The sequence below is a fragment of the Corvus moneduloides genome, chromosome 2 (assembly GCF_009650955.1).
Source record: "Corvus moneduloides isolate bCorMon1 chromosome 2, bCorMon1.pri, whole genome shotgun sequence".
In the NCBI taxonomy this organism is placed as follows: Eukaryota; Metazoa; Chordata; class Aves; order Passeriformes; family Corvidae; genus Corvus; species Corvus moneduloides.
In genome coordinates this window covers 97,452,562-97,474,346 of record NC_045477.1, presented here as the reverse complement: position 1 = coordinate 97,474,346, position 21,785 = coordinate 97,452,562, and the positions used below count along the sequence as shown (strand labels likewise).

Genomic DNA, 21,785 nt, shown 5'->3' with positions numbered 1-21,785 from the left:
CCTGCAAGAAAGGGGAGATTGAGGCCAGCTGCCGGCGAGCGCCCGGCCGAGGTCACTGGTCCAAAGCGCGGAGCCCAGGGGTTACGGTGCTGGACGTGGGACACGGCTGGGAGCAGCAGGGATGGCGGCTGCTATGGGCTGGGAGTCTGGCTTCGCCCAGCGCCGGGCCGGGGCCACGCCAGCTCGTGCAGGGGACGATTCACTTCCCTTCCTCCAAAATAAAAGGTGCCATTCAAAACGAAGCAAAACAAACCCCACGCTGCCTTGGGCTTTAAAAAAATAAAGAACAAAAAGAAGAGGAGCCTCATCCCTCCCGACTGAGAAATCCCGCCGAGGCTGTCACCCTGTCCCGGCGCTTCCGCTATTTCTGGGCAGGGTGAAGCAACGCTGCTTCAGTCTCACCCCGCCCGAGGGGTTGAAGACTTCGGCTCCCGTCCGTCCCGTCCGTCCCGTCCGTCCGTGCCGGGAGCGGCATCCGCGGGCGCGCCGCGCTGCCATGGCCGGCCGCCTGCTGCTCCTCCTGCTCTGCGCCGCGCTGCCCGCCCAGCTCCGCGCTCAGGGAGGCGGTAAGGCGGCTCCTTTCCCATGTTTTCGGGAGGGGGGATTCCCCATTCCCGGCAGTCTTCGGGGGGAGGCAAGGGGCTGCCGGGTGAACGCCGGTGGCGGGTCAATGCTGCGGGCCGGGGGCGCGCACCGGGAGAGTCGCAGGAGCCGCGGCGGCGGGGAAAGGGAGCGGGCACCCCACGGCTCGTCTTCCCCGGCGGGTTCGGTTTCCACACGGCTGAAGGCTTATCAGCACCTGTGCCGACCCCGCACGCCGGGGGCAGGGCGCTGCTCGGGCATCTCGGGGATGGGGTAGGGAAATGGGATTGCCTGTCGTTCGCATCGGGAGGACAGCTGCCCTCGCAGCCTGAGATGCTCTCGTGTGTCAGGGGAAATCTGGCCAAGCCTTGGTTGGATGCATTTGGCCGTGGAGGGGCTAGGGCACAGGGGGGAGCAGGTCCCGCTGCCCTCTGTGCCACCAGGGTCAACGCCTAAGTCCAAGGCAGCATCAGCAAGCGACTTTTCCAAAGCTGTTAACTCTTCCTTCAATGAGTCAGACTGCTTGGGGTTTAAAACAAGGTCTTTGGCATGTTTCTGGAACCCTGCTTCAGCTGACAAATGCCTGCTGCTCCTTGATGTCTCTAAAGAAGGAAGCATGACAGAGAGCTTGGGAAAAGGAACGAGCAGCCTCAGAAGACTAATGGTCTAGGTCAAGTTTTCAAAAACATCCGCTTACGCGGGTGGCATGAAAGCAAAGGAATATGGAGGTGATAACCCCACCGGCTGTGTCCTGTCACTTTCCTGTCACTGAAGAGAGGGATTTAAGGGCAAATAAGATAGTGGGTGAATGAACTAAGAGTTGCTGAGCTGCAAGTTAAAAGCACTTTCTGTAAGCTTTCCTTGAGCCTTTTCAAAGTAAGTGGGGCTTCAAATTAGGCATGGGATTGCTTAATATAAATAACACAAATAGAATTTGTCTCCCTGTGGATGATCCACCAATTTCAGTGAAAGCAGAATAAGTCTCCTCTGTGCTCACTTGGAGGATATTAGGGTATATAATTACTATTAGCAAGTTTATTTATCATTGAATTAAACTGTATGGAGAATGCTCCAGAAGGTATGTGCAAGCCTCCCAATGATCATAAGCCATTGTCCTTGAAGTCTCATCTGTAGGACACTCTTCCACACTCCAGCCTGTGATTGGAAAGTATTTTTTCAATGTAAATTCCAGGTGGCAGAATTTGATTAAATGCCAGATTCCAAACTCTTCACACTTTCCTACAACATATACTTTCTACAGGGTAGTTGGCAACTTATTGACTCCAGTGCTGTTTTTATTCTTCCTGCCTGGTAAGTTGTTCACAAGTCACTGGAGAGTAATGCTGTTGTTCACACAGGCAAGTGCCTGAGATGAGTTTAATGTCTCTGATCCTCCAGTTTAAATCAACAGCTACCTGAATCTTGAAGGTAGCAGATTTCAGGCTGATGTGACACCAAGCTTTTCAGAAATAAAACAACTCAGCAAACTGACTTAAGGCTGTACTTTCTTGCTAAAGCTGATATTCATTTACTTCTGCTCTTTGTAAAATCTTATAAGGTAGCTGCCTTAGCTCTCCATGCACATATATCAGGAAGGCAGGTACATTTTTACAGGCAATTGGGAGGTCCTGTCAAGAGGGTACGAAGATCCCAGGGCAGTGCAGTGGGATTTGGAGTGGTGAAGAGCCATAGAACTCATACATGGCCTTTTTCCATCTGTTAGAAGACTCATTGCTGCCTCTTGAGTGGCATTTAGTTTCTGCAACACAAGCCCATGGAGCAGACACATACAACGTGGTGTTGCCTGGCGGTCAGCTTTAAAAACAAATCAAGGAATGTAATCTCCCCAGCATTCAGTGAAAGTCATTCTATTCAAAACTGAGTCTTGAGCAGGAGCAACAGTAATATAAGCCCTCATTGACAACCTGCATGTTCTTATTTTCAAGATTCAAAAGAGTAGGAGAGAACTTTGGGGGCCTACATTTTGTTCTGAGACTACTGATTCTCAGAGAGAGACTGCTCTGAGAGATCCTGGGATGTATCAGCCTGTGTGAGGACTAACCTCACAGGTAATGTTGTGTACAGATGCTGTGGTCTGTTTTGACTTTGTTTCTACTTCACTTATTTGTCATGACTCTTTTGCACCACCAAATGTTACCCGCCTGTATCATTTTTCTCTGCTATCTAGTATTCATCAAGAAAGAAAATGCTGACAAGTTCTTGGAAAGAGCAAAACGTGCTAACTCTTTCTTCGAGGAATTGAAGAAAGGGAATATTGAAAGGGAGTGCAATGAGGAGCGCTGCTCAAAAGAAGAAGCAAGAGAAGCTTTCGAAGACCAGGAGAAAACTGTAAGGATGAACTAATATTAAACATAGGTCTATATATTTCCTGTTTTAAAATTACTATTCAAGTCCTTTGAGCTAGTCATCAAAACTCACAAGTTGTTCCAAATCACTTAACATGAAGAACAAAAAGTGACTGACTGTGGGTGGAATTGCAAAGGCATTTATCATCCCATAACAGACTTAATTTAGCTCTTGCAAGGCCAGCCCGTGTTAAAGCCTCCATTCTTTTACCTGTTCTGATCTGTTTAATTGCCATTGAGAGTTGTTTGATCTTCAATGGCTTTATTGCTCCCAGTGTTGGAAATACGTTCAGCCTATCTGTGTGACATAGCTGAGTGCCATGATTGTGGTCAAGGCAGTCCATGGGAAGTCTAAGAAGGCAAATGCTGACATGGGACTTCATGGTGGAATTTAACTGAACTTACTTCAAGCAGCTTTGCTTGTAATTTTGTAGCACTCTTTATGTGAATTGAGAGAATGTGTACTGTGAACAGTTCTTAAATGCCTCAATGTTGATTGGAATGAAGTTTGTGTGACTCTTGTGTCACCTGCCCTACCCCAATGGCTTGCTTAACTTTAGACAGAAATGTGATTTGTTCCCAAGCTCAAGGGAAAGTTAAAGAGATGGAGCAGCTGTGTGGCCTGGAGTCAGTAGAAAAGGTGATATTGCAAACATAGACTGTAGCTATGTGGCTGTTTAGAACTGCTCTGAAACTGGAGCTAAGGCCAGATTCACTTCTCTTTAGCATTACTCGATGGCCAGAATATTCTTGGAGTGGCCCTGAGGTGTCCTGGGTGGGGAGTCGCGGGTGCATCGCCAGTGTACTTCAGATCATGAATGTTGACTTACCTATAACAGAACCGGCACAGCCTGTTCTGCCTGGTGGCCAGATGTCACTGGAAAGCACTGTCTTGGACATACAGCATCCTGCAGTCCTCAGTGCAGACAGAAAGGAGAACACAAATCAGACAAAGTATTTTAAATGTCAGGATCTGTGAGGTCCTGATTGATGGGAGTATGGGGTGGAGATCGAGGCTGAGAATTTGACATTATGGGAATATAAGTGAATTCAGTCAAAACTGGTGGAAAGATAGTTATGCAAGAAATCAAGTGGCTTATGCTGAATGAGTCACACTGGGAAATCTCTAAGGAGGTTCAGGTATTTCTGAAAAATGCATGAGCCTTGTTTCTGTAAAGCTGGGCACCATATGGATCATATGATTTTAAGTTATTAAATGGTAGTGGTGGGCTGCAAGGCACTGTATGTACCTATATTGTAAATATTTCTTTTAATAATTGTTAGCTGCAAATATCCTGTGTATGAAAAGTCTAATATTTTTCTGAGGATTCCAGTAATTTTTATCTAACTCTATTTCCTTTTATTACCCATTTCCCACACTTACCTGTAGGAGGAATTCTGGAACATCTATGTAGGTAAGAAACAATCTGTGTTTGTTTAGAAGATTAAGCTTCTTTATTGCAAAGTTTGAAAGGATGCACCTCTTAAGTAACCCCTTCCTGCTCCCTTGCTTCCTCTCTTTTCCCTCTGGGACACCCTCACATTGTGTTTCCTCTGAAAAAGGAATCTGATTTACTGCCTGCTGTTACTTGAACCCAATCGCTTCATTTGAAGGTAAGGTTCAGCTGTCTCCAGTTGCTGGGCTGACCTTTGTCCTCTCAAAAAAAGAACAGTGGTCCTTTGCATGCAAAGGACAGTGAGAAGCAGAAACTCTGTGTAGGACTGCCAGATAGTTTTCTTTCAGAGGGGCATCCCCAGATGGGTGTTTTCAAGATGCAAAGAGTCACAGATAAGGATGTCTCTTAAATGCCATAACCAACACAAAGTTAAATTGCATTGCACAGTCACTTGCCGGTTTCCTGTCACCTTCCATGCCAGAGTGTTATAGAGCATTTTGTGGGATGTGTTTTTTACAGAACTGTTTGGTATTCAAGGAAAATATGCCAGTAGATCAGCAAATACTACCTAACAGTCTTTTCTGGTTTTTTATCTAAATATGTGAGTTTTATTTTTTAGGATTCTAGTATTTTTAAGTACTGTGTGGGAACAGATTTTTAATGTATTAGTGTTTGATAACATGTTCCCCAGAAAGTATATGTCCAGTTTGCACCCTAGGAGGAGTACCTCAAAAATGTTGACCAAAGACAGCTCAGCTTTGTGTTTTGGAATCTGCAGAAAAACCAAGACAGTTGCCATGAAGAAGACACAGACTTTCACAATCCTCTAAGCAGGGGATGAACTCTGCAACCTACAGACTGAAATTTCAAGCAAACCCTGTGTCAGTGTTACAGTAAACAGGATTGGAATATTTCAAACCATTTTCTCATGAGAATACAAGCAGCAGAATATCAGTGCCAGTGCTCTTAGCAAAAATGTCAGTTTTCATACCTTTTAAACCACAGCCCTCAAATGCTTAATGGGTGTTCAGAAGTATTGAAAACCACAGCTACGTTCAGCCAAGTTACTAGAACAATTTGCTCTTGCTTCCTTTTTTGTAGGGGATTATGCAATTTGTGCAATATTGATATAAAACTCATTACCACAGCTGCAGCTACAGTGTAGGGTAAGACTAAATAAGTGTGTTTTCTAACACTAGGATGCTGCTTAGGTAAGATCACTACAGAATAGAATGCTATGGCACTGCAGAGGAGGAAGAAACCAGAAGTTATGATGTAGGCCTTGAGTCTGTCTTTTTTTTGGTTAATGTTGGTCTTGCCTTCCCTCTGGAAGGGACATCAGTTTCCAGAGCCTCCATGGCTGGAGCATTTGGAGAGCTATTGGTTTTGGCCACATGCAGGTAGAAAAGGGATCTTAATGTAAGGGTGCAGGACACAAAGCCCGGTAATTGTTCCCTGTGGCAGACAAAGCTGCAGCAGATGAGATCACAGTCCAGAAATACCACAGAGGGAGCATGCTGCATCCTTAGGATGAGTAGTTTCTTGCATGTTGTTTCCACTATGGGCATTGCTGTTTCAGGGGCTCCAAAGAGGGGCAGAACAGGTGGTGAAATAGGAGGATAAGATAATGTTATCTAAAGCAGAAAATTATCGAGCATCACTTTTCTGGATATCCTGCATTTTGTATGAAACAGTGCAGAAAGTATAAGGAAATGCAAGAGGCCAGAAGTTCAATATCTTTAGGCAGTAATTGCAATGTAGAAATGTCCTCTTCTCTTACAGGCTTCACTGTATATATATGCTGACCACAACTACAGTATCACAGAATATTCTGATTTGGAGGGACCCACGAAGATCATTGAGTCCAACTCTTAAATGAATGGCCCATACAGGGATCAAATCCACAACCCTGTCCATATTAGCACCATGCTCTAACCAACTAAGCTAATCTCTTTACCTTCCCACAAAAAAAATGTTTGTGTACACACCGTCGTAGAGTGGCCACCAAAAAGAGATTGCAAAACTGAGGATATGTAGATGAATCTTTGCAGGTTAGGAATGATTGCATTTATACTGTTTGTTCCATCTGGAATGTGGCAGCTCACAGGACCTATCTTTTAAAAGGAAGGATGAAAGATGGCTTAAGAAAACTAACAGCCCTTCCGTGTTCACTGAAAATGCTTGCACACCTACAACAATTTGGGTTTTGGTTTGTTTTTGTAGATGGGAACCAGTGCAGCTCAAATCCTTGTCACTATGGTGGCCACTGTAAAGATGGAATTGGTTCCTACACCTGCTCATGCTTGGATGGTTATCAAGGCAAGAATTGTGAATTTGGTAAGTTTCTGCTTTAGAGAACTGTGGCGGTGAACTTCCCAGGGAGCTTTACAAGGAAGCATGTTTTGCATGGAGATCCTTCCTGAGTCTCGCTTGTGTGGCATAGAGCTACCACCATGACATTGCCACTGGAGGGGGTATCATTAGCCCAGAAGTAAGAGTGGGAGTGTGGAACTGAAGTTCAGTCCCAGGACCAAGGTGGGTGATGAGGAGTTGAGTTTTTTAGGGCAGGAGGGAGGAATCGTGTGAGGATTTACATGATCGTGTTCTCTGTTAGTGGTTTGTTCATTCTTCCCCTGACAATTTGTCTCTGCTTTTCTAAGCTCACCATGCCATGGCCACTGAGCCCACTTGGACTTGGCAAGTACTTTTTGTGTGCTGGAGGTGGCTGCTTTGTAAGGCACAAGCTGATGTTCAGCGCTCACATTATTCCTGAAAGGTGCTTCAGGTGCTTGGCAGATGGAGATAAAGATCCCTTTTAAAGAGTGTGTTTTGTTTTGGGGAACTCCCAGACCTTCTGTGAAGTCAGTGTTTATGTACACCTTTTCTCCCACCATCTCTTTTATAGTCATACCAAAGTTCTGCAGAATAAACAACGGAGACTGTGAGCAGTTCTGCACTGTCAAAAGAGATGGGCCGAAGGATGTATTGTGTTCCTGTGCAGATGGGTATGTTCTAGCAGAGGATGGCAAACACTGTGTCTCAAAAGGTAAGAAGCCACGAGATAAACCAATAGCAATGGTGGTGAGGCTTCTTTCAGTGTTGAGGGATGTCTTGATTCACAGCTGAAGAATGTCTTTTGAACCACCAGTATCCTACATGACACAGACTCAGCAGTGAGGCCAAGTGATTTGTATTTCCAAAGCCTTCCATTGTGAGGTGCTGTGCTGGATTGGATCAAATTCTAGGTGATTTGGACCCTTTGCAAGGTGCCTCTAAGCAAATTACCAGAGTAAATCTGCTGTTGTCAAGAGAAAATTAATTGCAGTAATAACTCATTTTCTTAAATACATACATGCATATAAAATAGCAGCCTGCAGAACATTTCTTTTCAAAATTTTTCTTATTATAGAAACTGACAACATTAGATAGTTAAATGTAGTGCTACTTACACCTGCACATTTTTGCCCAGTTACAAGAAAACTGATCAGAGATGTCAAACATAGCCTCGTGATGTTGTTCTTTACATCCTTTATAAAAATAACAAATTCCTCGTTTGAGCCATGTTACTTCACTCTTTTTCCTTGATGTTTCCAAGTAGTTTTCACTTATGGTGGTGTTTCTCTCCATCTTCAATTTTAGCATTTTTTTCTTTACAGTAAAATACCCTTGTGGAAAAGTTTTTGTGACAAGGAAAAAAAGGTCTGTTCTTTTACCCGCTGACTATAGCAATGGAACGAGTGATCAAGAAGGCCTCCCCACAAATGAAACAAGCACAGAGGAGGACTTTGTAATTACCACAGAAAGCCCAACCCCTCAGCCTGACAACAGAACAAACAGCAGGAAACCAAATGTCGATACCAGGATAGTAGGTGGGGATGAGTGTCTTCCTGGCCAATGCCCGTGGCAGGTAAATGGTGGGAGTTTTGCCCTGCATGTGGTCAGAGCGTGTCTCTGAGGGAAGGGGAGCAGTGGCTCCTTCCAGCTGGTTGGCCATGTCACGTGCCAGTGGCAGCGAGGCGTAGCTGAACTGTGTGACCCTGGGCAATTGGATGTGCGGTTCTGCAAACTGCAGCCTCACAGTGTCAAAACAAAAGACTTTGTGCCATTTTAGACCAGAGAGGATTTTGGGGTCATGCTGGCCTCCCAGGCCATTTTTGCAGGTTACATTTTGGTTCTGTCTGAGACCGTCCACTCAGGCAGCACTCCCGAGAGCGGGGTGATAAAGCAGATAAAGCAGGCGTTTTGCTTGACAAATACACCCTCAGCCTCAGTTTTACTCTTGAGTTTGGACCAGCCAAAATGAATTCCTGTATTTGGGACATTCTTTGGGGAGGTAAGTCCAAGGCGTGAGGTGATCCAGAGTCTGCACTCCGCCTGCTCAGTCAGTCAGGGCCCTAAGGGACATTACTCAGCATTGGGAGTAAGGTAACATGGAAGCCAAATGTTAACTTCACAAGAAGACAGTTGAGACTCTGTAGCAGTAGGCGTCAATCTGTGGCCCCTGCACCTGTGAATGCAATATTAGGGGAGACCTGGAGGGCCACGTACATGTTGCAGTAAGAATCATCTCTGTGGTGCACAGAGAAATCAGTTACCTGTGTGTAGCTGATCGCCATTCAACTGCACTTCTTCCTTCTGCCCTTACCCTTTTTGCTTCACAGGCTGTTCTGTTAAACGAGGAAGGAGAAGAGTTTTGTGGTGGAACTATTCTGAATGAAAATTTTATACTTACTGCAGCTCATTGCATAAACCAATCCAAAGAAATCAAAGTTGTTGTTGGTAAGCGATTATTTAATTTACTCCTGTGAGGTGGGAGTATCTGTTGTGCCTAACCTTCTGTGCTCTAAACCTCCCATGAGATGCACTCGTGATTCATTAAGGTTTGTTACCTTTTTGCTGCTTTTTAGATTGTCTTGTTATTGTGAGCATCCTGCTTTGTAAGAACAGGGGCAGCTGATGTGGAAGGTGATAGTGGTGCCTGTTGTTCTTCTCTGCCAGCTAGGTGGAAGTGATTAAGGTCAAATGTTCTAGAAATGTTGGCTATCAATGTGTTCAGCAGAGCAGTGCTTCTGCAGGAAGCTTATCATTCCTGGTGCTTCTGAAGCATCCACGTTTGTTCCTGCAGGAACACTCAGGAAAGCTATGGCCCATTGAATAGAGCACAAAAGAACAAACTCAGATTTATCATTGCTTCACTTTTGAGCCAGGACACAGGATCAACCCAGCCTTATCTTGTCACTGTTGTAGTCTTGACCCAGACCACGTGCTCTTCTCTAAGCCAGGCTCAAGCTCCTGTAAGTGCTTCCACACAAAGTTGCATTAGTCTAGCTGAATCAGCTTGTGCTTTTATGTGAACTGGTACAAAAATCTCCATAGACCAAATCTCAGGACCAAAGCCAATCCAGTTGCCGCTAAGAAATATTGCCATACCTGTTTACAGTTTCTATGTGTGGTCTGAGGCCTTGGGCCAAGTGCTCAGAATGAATATGCTACTCTTTGCCTCTGTCAAGGTTGTTCTTAAATTCTTATACTTTCTGCACATTATTGACCCTTTTAATACTCTTGTACAGGTGAAGTGGACAGAGAGAAGAAAGAACAGTCTGAAACAATGCATACTGTGGACAAAATATTTGTTCACTCTAAATTTGTTGCTGAGACTTACGATAATGACATCGCCTTATTAAAGCTGAAGGAACCTGTCATGTTTTCGGAGTACGTTGTGGCAGCGTGTCTCCCCAAAGCAGACTTTGCTAATGAAGTTCTGATGACCCAAAGATCTGGGAGAGTTAGCGGCTTTGGGCGTGAATTTGAAGGCGGACGAAAATCCAAAAAACTGAAGGTGCTTGAAGTCCCCTATGTTAATAGGAACACTTGCAAGCAATCCACTAACTTTGTGATATCTGAGAACATGTTCTGTGCTGGTTATGACACAGAGCAAAAAGATGCTTGCCAAGGAGACAGTGGTGGCCCCCATGTGACCAGGTATAAGGATACTTATTTTGTTACTGGGATTGTTAGCTGGGGCGAAGGATGTGCAAGGAAAGGCAAATATGGTGTCTATACCAAGCTGTCCCGGTTCTTGCGCTGGGTAAAAACGGTCATGAATATGTAGAGGTGGTGTGTCCCTTGGTCCTTGTGTTAGCTGCCAAGGTGCAGGATGGGAAATGGAAACTTTTTTTGTCCCGCATCTGCTAAGCCCATTTTGAGATCCGATTCCGTAAAGTTATGGTGCTGCTTCCATTTGTATTATTGCTGGCTTTAAAGCACATCTCTGTGGACTGTGGTGGTGTTTGGAGCTGGTTGAATGAGGGAATTCCCCCAAACCAAATGGCTGCTCAGCGGGGTCTTTGGCTTCTTTTAATCATTTTTCAATGGCCATTTTGGTGCCTGTCTGTTGACACGAGTGCTCCTGCCAGAGGCTCCTAAACATGTTATGAACATTCACTAGCTGTGATGAAAGCAGGAAGGACAGGACTCAGTTAATCCTCATACTGCAGCCACCTGGCTCAGCAGGGAGTTCGTCCTTGCTGGAGTTGTTTAGCTTCTACCTTCAGATGTGTTCAGAAGAATAAGGGAGTGGGGGATCTTGCGTGGCAAAAGCTGAGACACAACTAATTTTTCAAAGTGTGATGCTAAATAACCACATGTGCCACAAAATGGCCTGCTCAGACCACAATCAGCTCATTATAAAGGGGTTTTGCTTTATAAGGATTGTGCTTCACTTCAGTTTAATTTGAACACTCTGCTCATCAGAAAAAATATATGTGTATGGTCGCCGTTTTCTGTATCTTGTTCTGGATTTTGTATGGCTGACATTTGGAAAGCTCCTTGCACAGGTATTGTTCTAGGTGTTTCTGTTAGGTGTGATACTGATGTATACCAGCATTTGAAATAAAACATTCTTCCTTTTTTTGTTCTTGTTTTTTGGGTTTTTTGTCCTAACAAGCCCAGCCCCATCAGCCTCTATCCATTGTGTGCTCTCCCCATAACAAACCATCCTGGTGGGTTTTCCAAGGCTCCTGCAATCTCTAATGCTCCCCTCTTCTCTGAGGAACTTCATTAGATACCTGCTACTTCTTTCTCAGGGTTTGAGCTGGTGCTGGTTCATTTCATGTAGCAGGTGCTGTGAGCAAAGCAGGCTGACAAACTCAAAATACAACTCTGCAAACAGCAAGTATTGCTGCAGTCAGCACTAACTGTGGGCAGGAAGGTGAGTGGGCAGGTCAGTTACCCCAGCGTGATGGTCTTGACCTCTATAACTCCTCAGTGGGCTTGCTTCAGTGTTTATTCAGCAATGTTTGTTCCCTGAGTTCTTCTGTGCCCTGGATTCCTGTTCAAATCCTTTGTCCCTCTCGTATTCTGCCTTGTGCTCAATCAGGGTGAAAGATCCCTCTTCAAGGGAAAACCTGAGGTCTGGGTCCTACCCAAATCCCGTTTACATACTCTTGCTGAGGGCTTTCTTCTACTTCAGTGGAGCTTAAGGACTGAAGCAAAACACAGACTGGGCTGCAATGGTGCTGAGGCAGCCAAAGGCATCACTTGATGGCCATTGCTTTTTGTGTGCCAGCATCTCTGCCATGCTGAGAGGACATGAGTGAAACCTCTGCTTGCCTCTGGGCCTCCTGTCAAAGGTCATAACCAACCCTAGGGCCTGCAAGAAAAGGTGGAATTCAAGCACACTTTTTTTTAATGTAGACAAATGATTTGGGAGTAATTTCACATAGCAAAATTTGAACAGATTGCAAAATCCAGGAAAGGGGTACAGCACACAGCTGCTGAGTACACTGGTGGATTTTAAGATACCAGAATTCTTCCTGACGAGCAGCCACAGCTGGCTTAGGCAAAAGCTGACGTGTACTCCATGCCTGTACCAAGGACGGCAGGCAGAGAGGTTCTAAGCTACCCTCTAGTGCTCATGCTTCTTCTGCCTTCAAGGAAAAGCCAGTTCTGAGACTTCAGGGAAGAAAAGAAGGATGGTAAGTAAGCCCTGTGACTAGAGAAGCCCTGCAGTAGATTTTCCCAGGAGGGCAGTGAAGTCTCTGATGCCAGTTGTCTTCCAGAGTGGGAGATGTAAGTAGCTGTCAGGTGTGCAGCACGATGGGGGCTGCCCTAAGGAGCAAATGTGGGCAAGCTGCCCTTTGTTGGGGTATCCTACAGTATGGGAGAAAAAACACACTGCAGCAGGCTCAGTGTCCAACGGGAAGCAGCTTCCCAGATAGCTCCTTCCCTGGAGCCTTGGCAAACATGCCAAACTATAATAGAGGTCAACTTGACCCCCTGTTGTCTCAGTAGGCTGGACTGGGTGCCCCTGGAGGTCTCTGCAGCCCCTGTTTTCTGTGTTTCCAGGTGAGCAACGCAAGCAAAGTGTCACTGTTAGGATCATGGCTTTGTGACCTGCACTAGCATGGTAAGAACAAGCTTCCTGTGTACTGCTCCCTGGCACAGGTGACTCACCCTGCAGGATTGTCTTCCATAGGCTGATTCCCAGAGCACAGTGCCCTGTCAAGAGCTGTTCCCTTGGAGTGGTTTGACCAAGAGAAAACAGCACATAAAACGCACCACCCCCCAACATTCATAATAAGATGGAAATTGATGAATCTGGGGAAGTGTGCTCTGTCCGGGTGCTTGTGATGGAGCTGGTGGGTAACATCTGTGCAATGTGCTTGCCAAGGCCTGCAAACTTTGTGCCCTGATCTGCTCCTCTCTTCTTGGGTGCCTTCCTGCTTTGGCCCAGCTTGCAGGAGGCACAAAGCTCTGTTTCTGGTTGTTTTGCCTTCCCTGGGACAAGGGCAAGAGCCACATCACTTACTCTAGCTCCTTGCTGCCCAAATAGTCCAGCTGCCTTAGGGATGCTTTGTCAAAATTTCCAGAGGAAAGCCTCCTAGAGGTGCTCTGCCAGCACAAAGCTATCAGGGTGGCACTGCTGCAGCACACTCACTTTTTTTGTGTGTCTTAACACTGTGCCATGGTGACGTTGAGTACAGACTTTGCTCCTAGAGGTTTTGTTTTCTCATGAGTGAATGACCTTTGCACCGTGGTGTTTCTCATTTAGCAGCTGCCCCAGAGCCCTGCCGAGAAAGCGGTGGGTGATGCGCAGAGAGCTCGGAGGATGGGCATGGCAGGTCATCGCGGGACAATGTGGCTTCTTCCCGTTGTCCTCCTTTTCCTTCAGATGATGCAGACAGGTAGAGACGTTTGCTTTAACTTGGCTTTGTGCTGCTTTGCCTAAACCACACAGGTAGTTGTCAATATTTTTGCTTTGCAAGGCAGGGGGCATGAGTGAACAGCCAGTAGCTTTGCTGTCTCACCCACCTTGGTTCTTTTTGCCAGCTGCAGTGGAATGAGATCCAGGGCTCAGGCACATGGGGAATACCATTTTGGACTGACAATTATGTCAGTGTAAATTATGGGGTCAGTATGTCAACATGTAGTGTTTTCAAAAGCACAGCACAAGTAATGGGCTATTTTTCATATTCTCAAGAAATGTGATCGCTAAATAATCCTTACTTTCCATTTGTAAGCTGCTGAGGGACAAAATGATACCCACCATATTTAACTGTGCAGAGGGGAACAAGAACCCTACCCATTATTCACTCTGATTTTCTTAATTCCCACACAAACATTACAGCTGTACTTGATAAAATAAATTGTCCCAGCTATTCTGACCCTGCTCCAAACAGAGGTAGAACAGGTGGTAAAATATAGAAATTTAAAATTTGTCTTGTCTATAGCAATGAATTATTAAGCAACGGTCACTTTGCTGGATATCCTACTTTTTATGAAACAGTGCATCCCAGAGAACAAGTGAGAGGGGGGAACGCCTTTTTTGCAGGAGAGCACGAAATGGGAAAGACCATGTCAGTCAGTGAGCATCAGAAAAGGAATGAGATGGGGTGGGAGGAAGGCTGCTGCATGAAATGTGTCTCCAAATGCAGAGTTACCTCCCTGTTCTCCATGTAACTGAGTTTATGAGATACGTGTGGCTGGGGCCCTGGAGTCAGGTCAACCAGCTGTGGCCGGGAAAGGAAGAAAGGCTGCAGAACTTGAGACGCCAGCACAGATGTGGGCAGTGTGAGGTGAGAGGTAATAACTTGAAGCTCAAGCTCGTACCTCAGTGGATACAGTGGGGAAATTTTGGTGCTCTAAACAGTCCAAAACAGAAGTTTTTCCCCCTTGTGTGAATTTGGCAGGGTTTTGTAAAGTTTGGGGGCTTTATTATCTTCTGTTTAATATACTGGTATGTGTGTCATTAAATGAACAGCTCTGCAGACAAAAGACATGCACAAGGCCTGAGATGACCTTTAATGAAACAAAAGTTGATGGTTTTTAGCCAGTAGTTGCAATGTAGAAATGTCCTGTCTGGTTTTACAGAATTCACTGTAAATTATGTAGACTCTGACCACTATGTATAACTTTACCTTCCCACAAAAAAAATGTTTGTGTACACACCGTCATAGAGTGGCCACCAAAAAGAGATTGCAAAACTGAGGATATGTAGATGAATCTTTGCAGGTTAGGAATGATTGCATTTATACTGTTTGTTCCATCTGGAATGTGGCAGCTCACAGGACCTATCTTTTAAAAGGAAGGATGAAAGATGGCTTAAGAAAACTAACAGCCCTTCCGTGTTCACTGAAAATGCTTGCACACCTACAACAATTTGGGTTTTGGTTTGTTTTTGTAGATGGGAACCAGTGCAGCTCAAATCCTTGTCACTATGGTGGCCACTGTAAAGATGGAATTGGTTCCTACACCTGCTCATGCTTGGATGGTTATCAAGGCAAGAATTGTGAATTTGGTAAGTTTCTGCTTTAGAGAACTGTGGCGGTGAACTTCCCAGGGAGCTTTACAAGGAAGCATGTTTTGCATGGAGATCCTTCCTGAGTCTCGCTTGTGTGGCATAGAGCTACCACCATGACATTGCCACTGGAGGGGGTATCATTAGCCCAGAAGTAAGAGTGGGAGTGTGGAACTGAAGTTCAGTCCCAGGACCAAGGTGGGTGATGAGGAGTTGAGTTTTTTAGGGCAGGAGGGAGGAATCGTGTGAGGATTTACACGATCGTGTTCTCTGTTAGTGGTTTGTTCATTCTTCCCCTGACAATTTGTCTCTGCTTTTCTAAGCTCACCATGCCATGGCCACTGAGCCCACTTGGACTTGGCAAGTACTTTTTGTGTGCTGGAGGTGGCTGCTTTGTAAGGCACAAGCTGATGTTCAGCGCTCACATTATTCCTGAAAGGTGCTTCAGGTGCTTGGCAGATGGAGATAAAGATCCCTTTTAAAGAGTGTGTTTTGTTTTGGGGAACTCCCAGACCTTCTGTGAAGTCAGTGTTTATGTACACCTTTTCTCCCACCATCTCTTTTATAGTCATACCAAAGTTCTGCAGAATAAACAACGGAGACTGTGAGCAGTTCTGCACTGTCAAAAGAGATGGGCCGAAGGATGTATTGTGTTCCTGTGCAGATGGGTATGTTCTAGCAGAGGATGGCAAACACTGTATCTCAAAAGGTAAGAAGCCACGAGATAAACCAATAGCAATGGTGGTGAGGCTTCTTTCAGTGTTGAGGGATGTCTTGGTTCACAGCTGAAGAATGTCTTTTGAACCACCAGTATCCTACATGACACAGACTCGGCAGTGAGGCCAAGTGATTTGTATTTCCAAAGCCTTCCATTGTGAGGTGCTGTGCTGGATTGGATCAAATTCTAGGTGATTTGGACCCTTTGCAAGGTGCCTCTCAGTGAGGCCTCTCAGAGTAAATTACGCTGTTATCAAGAGAATCAAAAATTCTTAGACTCACAAAATATCCTGCTTTGAAAAAGATCCTCAATGATCATCAAAGTCCAGCTCCTGGTCTTTTACTAGACTGCCCCAAGAATAGCTCCATGTGCCTGAAAGTGTTGTCCAAACACTTCTTGAAGTCTGTCAGGTTTGGGGCCTTGACCATTTCCATGAGGAACCTGTTCAACTGCACAACCACCCTCCGGGTGAAGAATCTTTTTCTAATATCCAACCTAAACCTCCCCTGACACAACATCCTGCCATTTTCTCAGGTTTCTTCATGGAAAGGGCTGTCCAGAAATGGAATGGACTGCCCAGGGAAGTGGTGGGGTCACCATCCCTGGAGATTTTCAAGAAACAACTGGATATGGCACTTGGAGCTATAGTCTGAGTAACAAGGTAATGATCTGTCAAATGTTGGACTCAATGATCTTGGAGGTCTTTTTCAGCCAAAAGGATTCTGTGATTCTGTGTCCTTTCCCTGGTCACCACAGAGAAGAGATCAGTGCCTGTCCCTCCTCTTCCCCTCAGGAGGAAGTTGTAACTGCAATGGGGTCTCCTCTCAGTCTCCTCTTCTCCAGGCTGAACAGACCAAGTGACCTCAGCCACTCCTCACACAGCTTCCCCTCAAGGCCCTTCACCATCTTTGTTGCCCTCCTTTGGACGCTCTCTAAGAGCTTTATATCTTTCATATATTTAGACACCAAAACCTGTACATGGCACTCAAGGTGAGGACACACTGAGAAAAGTGATCACAGTACGATCTCCTTTACATAAACACTTACAGGCCATACAAAAGAGCAGCTCGCAAAAAAAATCATACTTTAGATTGCAGTTAAGCTTATCAACTAGTAACTGAAGAGATTGGGTAATTATGATTAGCGCTATGTACATATGGACAGTTTTGTTTTATTTCAAAATACCACAGGGGAGGAGTAAGTCAACCATTTAGACATCATGTCAGGTTTTATATCCTTTATAGCTAATAGTAAATTGCTGTCATTAGCCATACTATTCCTAAAATAAAGCACTTCACTCAGTTTCCAAATTAAGAACATTTTATTAAGAGGAACTACATGAATATATCAACGTAAATAATTGAAGATGATGTATTAAGTACTTTCATAACATTGTCATGAGATGGAAGGTGAAGGAGAAGTTTCATGATGATAAAATAGCATTCATTTTTCAAACCATATAGTCTTTTTCCTTTGTTGCATGTGCCAAGACTTTGCTATTGTTTGGAAAACAAGGAAGCTGCACTATATGTTGTGAGATGGTATTTCCAAGAAGTTTCTTCTTGTGCTGGTGTTCCCTCCATCTCCAATTTTAATGTTCTTCTCTTTACAGTAAAATACCCTTGTGGAAAAGTTTTTGTGACAAGGAAAAAAAGGTCTGTTCTTTTACCCGCTGACTATAGCAATGGAACGAGTGATCAAGAAGGCCTCCCCACAAATGAAACAAGCACAGAGGAGGACTTTGTAATTACCACAGAAAGCCCAACCCCTCAGCCTGACAACAGAACAAACAGCAGGAAACCAAATGTCGATACCAGGATAGTAGGTGGGGATGAGTGTCTTCCTGGCCAATGCCCGTGGCAGGTAAATGGTGGGAGTTTTTGCCCTGCATGTGGTCAGAGCGTGTCTCTGAGGGAAGGGGAGCAGTGGCTCCTTCCAGCTGGTTGGCCATGTCACGTGCCAGTGGCAGCGAGGCGTAGCTGAACTGTGTGACCCTGGGCAATTGGATGTGCGGTTCTGCAAACTGCAGCCTCACAGTGTCAAAACAAAAGACTTTGTGCCATTTTAGACCAGAGAGGATTTTGGGGTCATGCTGGCCTCCCAGGCCATTTTTGCAGGTTACATTTTGGTTCTGTCTGAGACCGTCCACTCAGGCAGCACTCCCGAGAGCGGGGTGATAAAGCAGATAAAGCAGGTGTTTTGCTTGACAAATACACCCTCAGCCTCAGTTTTACTCTTGAGTTTGGACCAGCCAAAATGAATTCCTGTATTTGGGACATTCTTTGGGGAGGTAAGTCCAAGGCGTGAGGTGATCCAGCGTCTGCACTCCGCCTGCTCAGTCAGTCAGGGCCCTAAGGGACATTACTCAGCATTGGGAGTGAGGTAACATGGAAGCCAAATGCTAACTTCACAAGAAGACAGTTGAGACTCTGTAGCAGTAGGCGTCAATCTGTGGCCCCTGCACCTGTGAATGCAATATTAGGGGAGACCTGGAGGGCCACGTACATGTTGCAGTAAGAATCATCTCTGTGGTGCACAGAGAAATCAGTTACCTGTGTGTAGCTGATCGCCATTCAACTGCACTTCTTCCTTCTGCCCTTACCCTTTTTGCTTCACAGGCTGTTCTGTTAAACGAGGAAGGAGAAGAGTTTTGTGGTGGAACTATTCTGAATGAAAATTTTATACTTACTGCAGCTCATTGCATAAACCAATCCAAAGAAATCAAAGTTGTTGTTGGTAAGCGATTATTTAATTTACTCCTGTGAGGTGGGAGTATCTGTTGTGCCTAACCTTCTGTGCTCTAAACCTCCCATGAGATGCACTCGTGATTCATTAAGGTTTGTTACCTTTTTGCTGCTTTTTAGATTGTCTTGTTATTGTGAGCATCCTGCTTTGTAAGAACAGGGGCAGCTGATGTGGAAGGTGATAGTGGTGCCTGTTGTTCTTCTCTGCCAGCTAGGTGGAAGTGATTAAGGTCAAATGTTCTAGAAATGTTGGCTATCAATGTGTTCAGCAGAGCAGTGCTTCTGCAGGAAGCTTATCATTCCTGGTGCTTCTGAAGCATCCACGTTTGTTCCTGCAGGAACACTCAGGAAAGCTATGGCCCATTGAATAGAGCACAAAAGAACAAACTCAGATTTATCATTGCTTCACTTTTGAGCCAGGACACAGGATCAACCCAGCCTTATCTTGTCACTGTTGTAGTCTTGACCCAGACCACGTGCTCTTCTCTAAGCCAGGCTCAAGCTCCTGTAAGTGCTTCCACACAAAGTTGCATTAGTCTAGCTGAATCAGCTTGTGCTTTTATGTGAACTGGTACAAAAGTCTCCATAGACCAAATCTCAGGACCAAAGCCAATCCAGTTGCCGCTAAGAAATATTGCCATACCTGTTTACAGTTTCTATGTGTGGTCTGAGGCCTTGGGCCAAGTGCTCAGAATGAATATGCTACTCTTTGCCTCTGTCAAGGTTGTTCTTAAATTCTTATACTTTCTGCACATTATTGACCCTTTTAATACTCTTGTACAGGTGAAGTGGACAGAGAGAAGAAAGAACAGTCTGAAACAATGCATACTGTGGACAAAATATTTGTTCACTCTAAATTTGTTGCTGAGACTTACGATAATGACATCGCCTTATTAAAGCTGAAGGAACCTGTCATGTTTTCGGAGTACATTGTGGCAGCGTGTCTCCCCAAAGCAGACTTTGCTAATGAAGTTCTGATGACCCAAAGATCTGGGAGAGTTAGCGGCTTTGGGCGTGAATTTGATGGTGGACAACTCCCAAAAAAACTGAAGGTGCTTGAAGTCCCCTATGTTAATAGGAGCACCTGCAAGCAATCCACTAACTTTGTGATAACTGAGAACATGTTCTGTGCTGGTTATGACACAGAGCAAAAAGATGCTTGCCAAGGAGACAGTGGTGGCCCCCATGTGACCAGGTATAAGGATACTTATTTTGTTACTGGGATTGTTAGCTGGGGCGAAGGATGTGCAAGGAAAGGCAAATATGGTGTCTATACCAAGCTGTCCCGGTTCTTGCGCTGGGTAAAAACGGTCATGAATATGTAGAGGTGGTGTGTCCCTTGGTCCTTGTGTTAGCTGCCATGGTGCAGGATGGGAAATGGAAACTTTTTTTGTCCCGCATCTGCTAAGCCCATTTTGAGATCCGATTCCGTAAAGTTATGGTGCTGCTTCCATTTGTATTATTGCTGGCTTTAAAGCACATCTCTGTGGACTGTGGTGGTGTTTGGAGCTGGTTGAATGAGGGAATTCCCCCAAACCAAATGGCTGCTCAGCGGGGTCTTTGGCTTCTTTTAATCATTTTTCAATGGCCATTTTGGTGCCTGTCTGTTGACACGAGTGCTCCTGCCAGAGGCTCCTAAACATGTTATGAACATTCACTAGTTGTGATGAAAGCAGGAAGGACAGGACTCAGTTAATCCTCATACTGCAGCCACCTGGCTCAGCAGGGAGTTCGTCCTTGCTGGAGTTGTTTAGCTTCTACCTTCAGATGTGTTCAGAAGAATAAGGGAGCGGGGGATCTTGCGTGGCAAAAGCTGAGACACAACTAATTTTTCAAAGTGTGATGCTAAATAACCACATGTGCCACAAAATGGCCTGCTCAGACCACAATCAGCTCATTATAAAGGGGTTTTGCTTTATAAGGATTGTGCTTCACTTCAGTTTAATTTGAACACTCTGCTCATCAGAAAAAATATATGTGTATGGTCGCCGTTTTCTGTATCTTGTTCTGGATTTTGTATGGCTGACATTTGGAAAGCTCCTTGCACAGGTATTGTTCTAGGTGTTTCTGTTAGGTGTGATACTGATGTATACCAGCATTTGAAATAAAACATTCTTCCTTTTTTGTTCTTGTTTTTTGGGTTTTTTGTCCTAACAAGCCCCATCAGCCTCTATCCATTGTGTGCTCTCCCCATAACAAACCATCCTGGTGGGTTTTCCAAGGCTCCTGCAATCTCTAATGCTCCCCTCTTCTCTGAGGAACTTCATTAGATACCTGCTACTTCTTTCTCAGGGTTTGAGCTGGTGCTGGTTCATTTCATGTAGCAGGTGCTGTGAGCAAAGCAGGCTGACAAACTCAAAATACAACTCTGCAAACAGCAAGTATTGCTGCAGTCAGCACTAACTGTGGGCAGGAAGGTGAGTGGGCAGGTCAGTTACCCCAGCGTGATGGTCTTGACCTCTATAACTCCTCAGTGGGCTTGCTTCAGTGTTTATTCAGCAATGTTTGTTCCCTGAGTTCTTCTGTGCCCTGGATTCCTGTTCAAATCCTTTGTCCCTCTCGTATTCTGCCTTGTGCTCAATCAGGGTGAAAGATCCCTCTTCAAGGGAAAACCTGAGGTCTGGGTCCTACCCAAATCCCGTTTACATACTCTTGCTGAGGGCTTTCTTCTACTTCAGTGGAGCTTAAGGACTGAAGCAAAACACAGACTGGGCTGCAATGGTGCTGAGGCAGCCAAAGGCATCACTTGATGGCCATTGCTTTTTGTGTGCCAGCATCTCTGCCATGCTGAGAGGACATGAGTGAAACCTCTGCTTGCCTCTGGGCCTCCTGTCAAAGGTCATAACCAACCCTAGGGCCTGCAAGAAAAGGTGGAATTCAAGCACACTTTTTTTTAATGTAGACAAATGATTTGGGAGTAATTTCACATAGCAAAATTTGAACAGATTGCAAAATCCAGGAAAGGGGTACAGCACACAGCTGCTGAGTACACTGGTGGATTTTAAGATACCAGAATTCTTCCTGACGAGCAGCCACAGCTGGCTTAGGCAAAAGCTGACGTGTACTCCATGCCTGTACCAAGGACGGCAGGCAGAGAGGTTCTAAGCTACCCTCTAGTGCTCATGCTTCTTCTGCCTTCAAGGAAAAGCCAGTTCTGAGACTTCAGGGAAGAAAAGAAGG

At 45.2% G+C, this 21,785-nt stretch overlaps 2 protein-coding genes across 2 annotated transcripts; both read left to right on the top strand.

Moving 5' to 3' along the window:
- The first annotated feature begins 328 nt into the window (after positions 1–328).
- On the top strand, positions 329–11,256 carry F10 (coagulation factor X). Its single transcript, XM_032100510.1, has 8 exons — positions 329–566; positions 2,771–2,931; positions 4,339–4,363; positions 6,569–6,682; positions 7,251–7,391; positions 8,002–8,252; positions 9,007–9,124; positions 9,916–11,256. Exons 1-8 carry the CDS (start codon positions 497–499, stop codon positions 10,455–10,457), a joined length of 1,422 nt encoding a protein of 473 aa, XP_031956401.1. The 5' UTR covers positions 329–496; the 3' UTR covers positions 10,458–11,256.
- A 1,478-nt stretch (positions 11,257–12,734) lies between these two features.
- LOC116440143 (coagulation factor X-like) lies at positions 12,735–20,730 on the top strand. Its single transcript, XM_032100512.1, has 7 exons — positions 12,735–12,752; positions 13,398–13,530; positions 15,030–15,143; positions 15,712–15,852; positions 17,474–17,724; positions 18,480–18,597; positions 19,389–20,730. Exons 1-7 carry the CDS (start codon positions 12,750–12,752, stop codon positions 19,928–19,930), a joined length of 1,302 nt encoding a protein of 433 aa, XP_031956403.1. The 5' UTR covers positions 12,735–12,749; the 3' UTR covers positions 19,931–20,730.
- Positions 20,731–21,785: the final 1,055 nt, after the last annotated feature.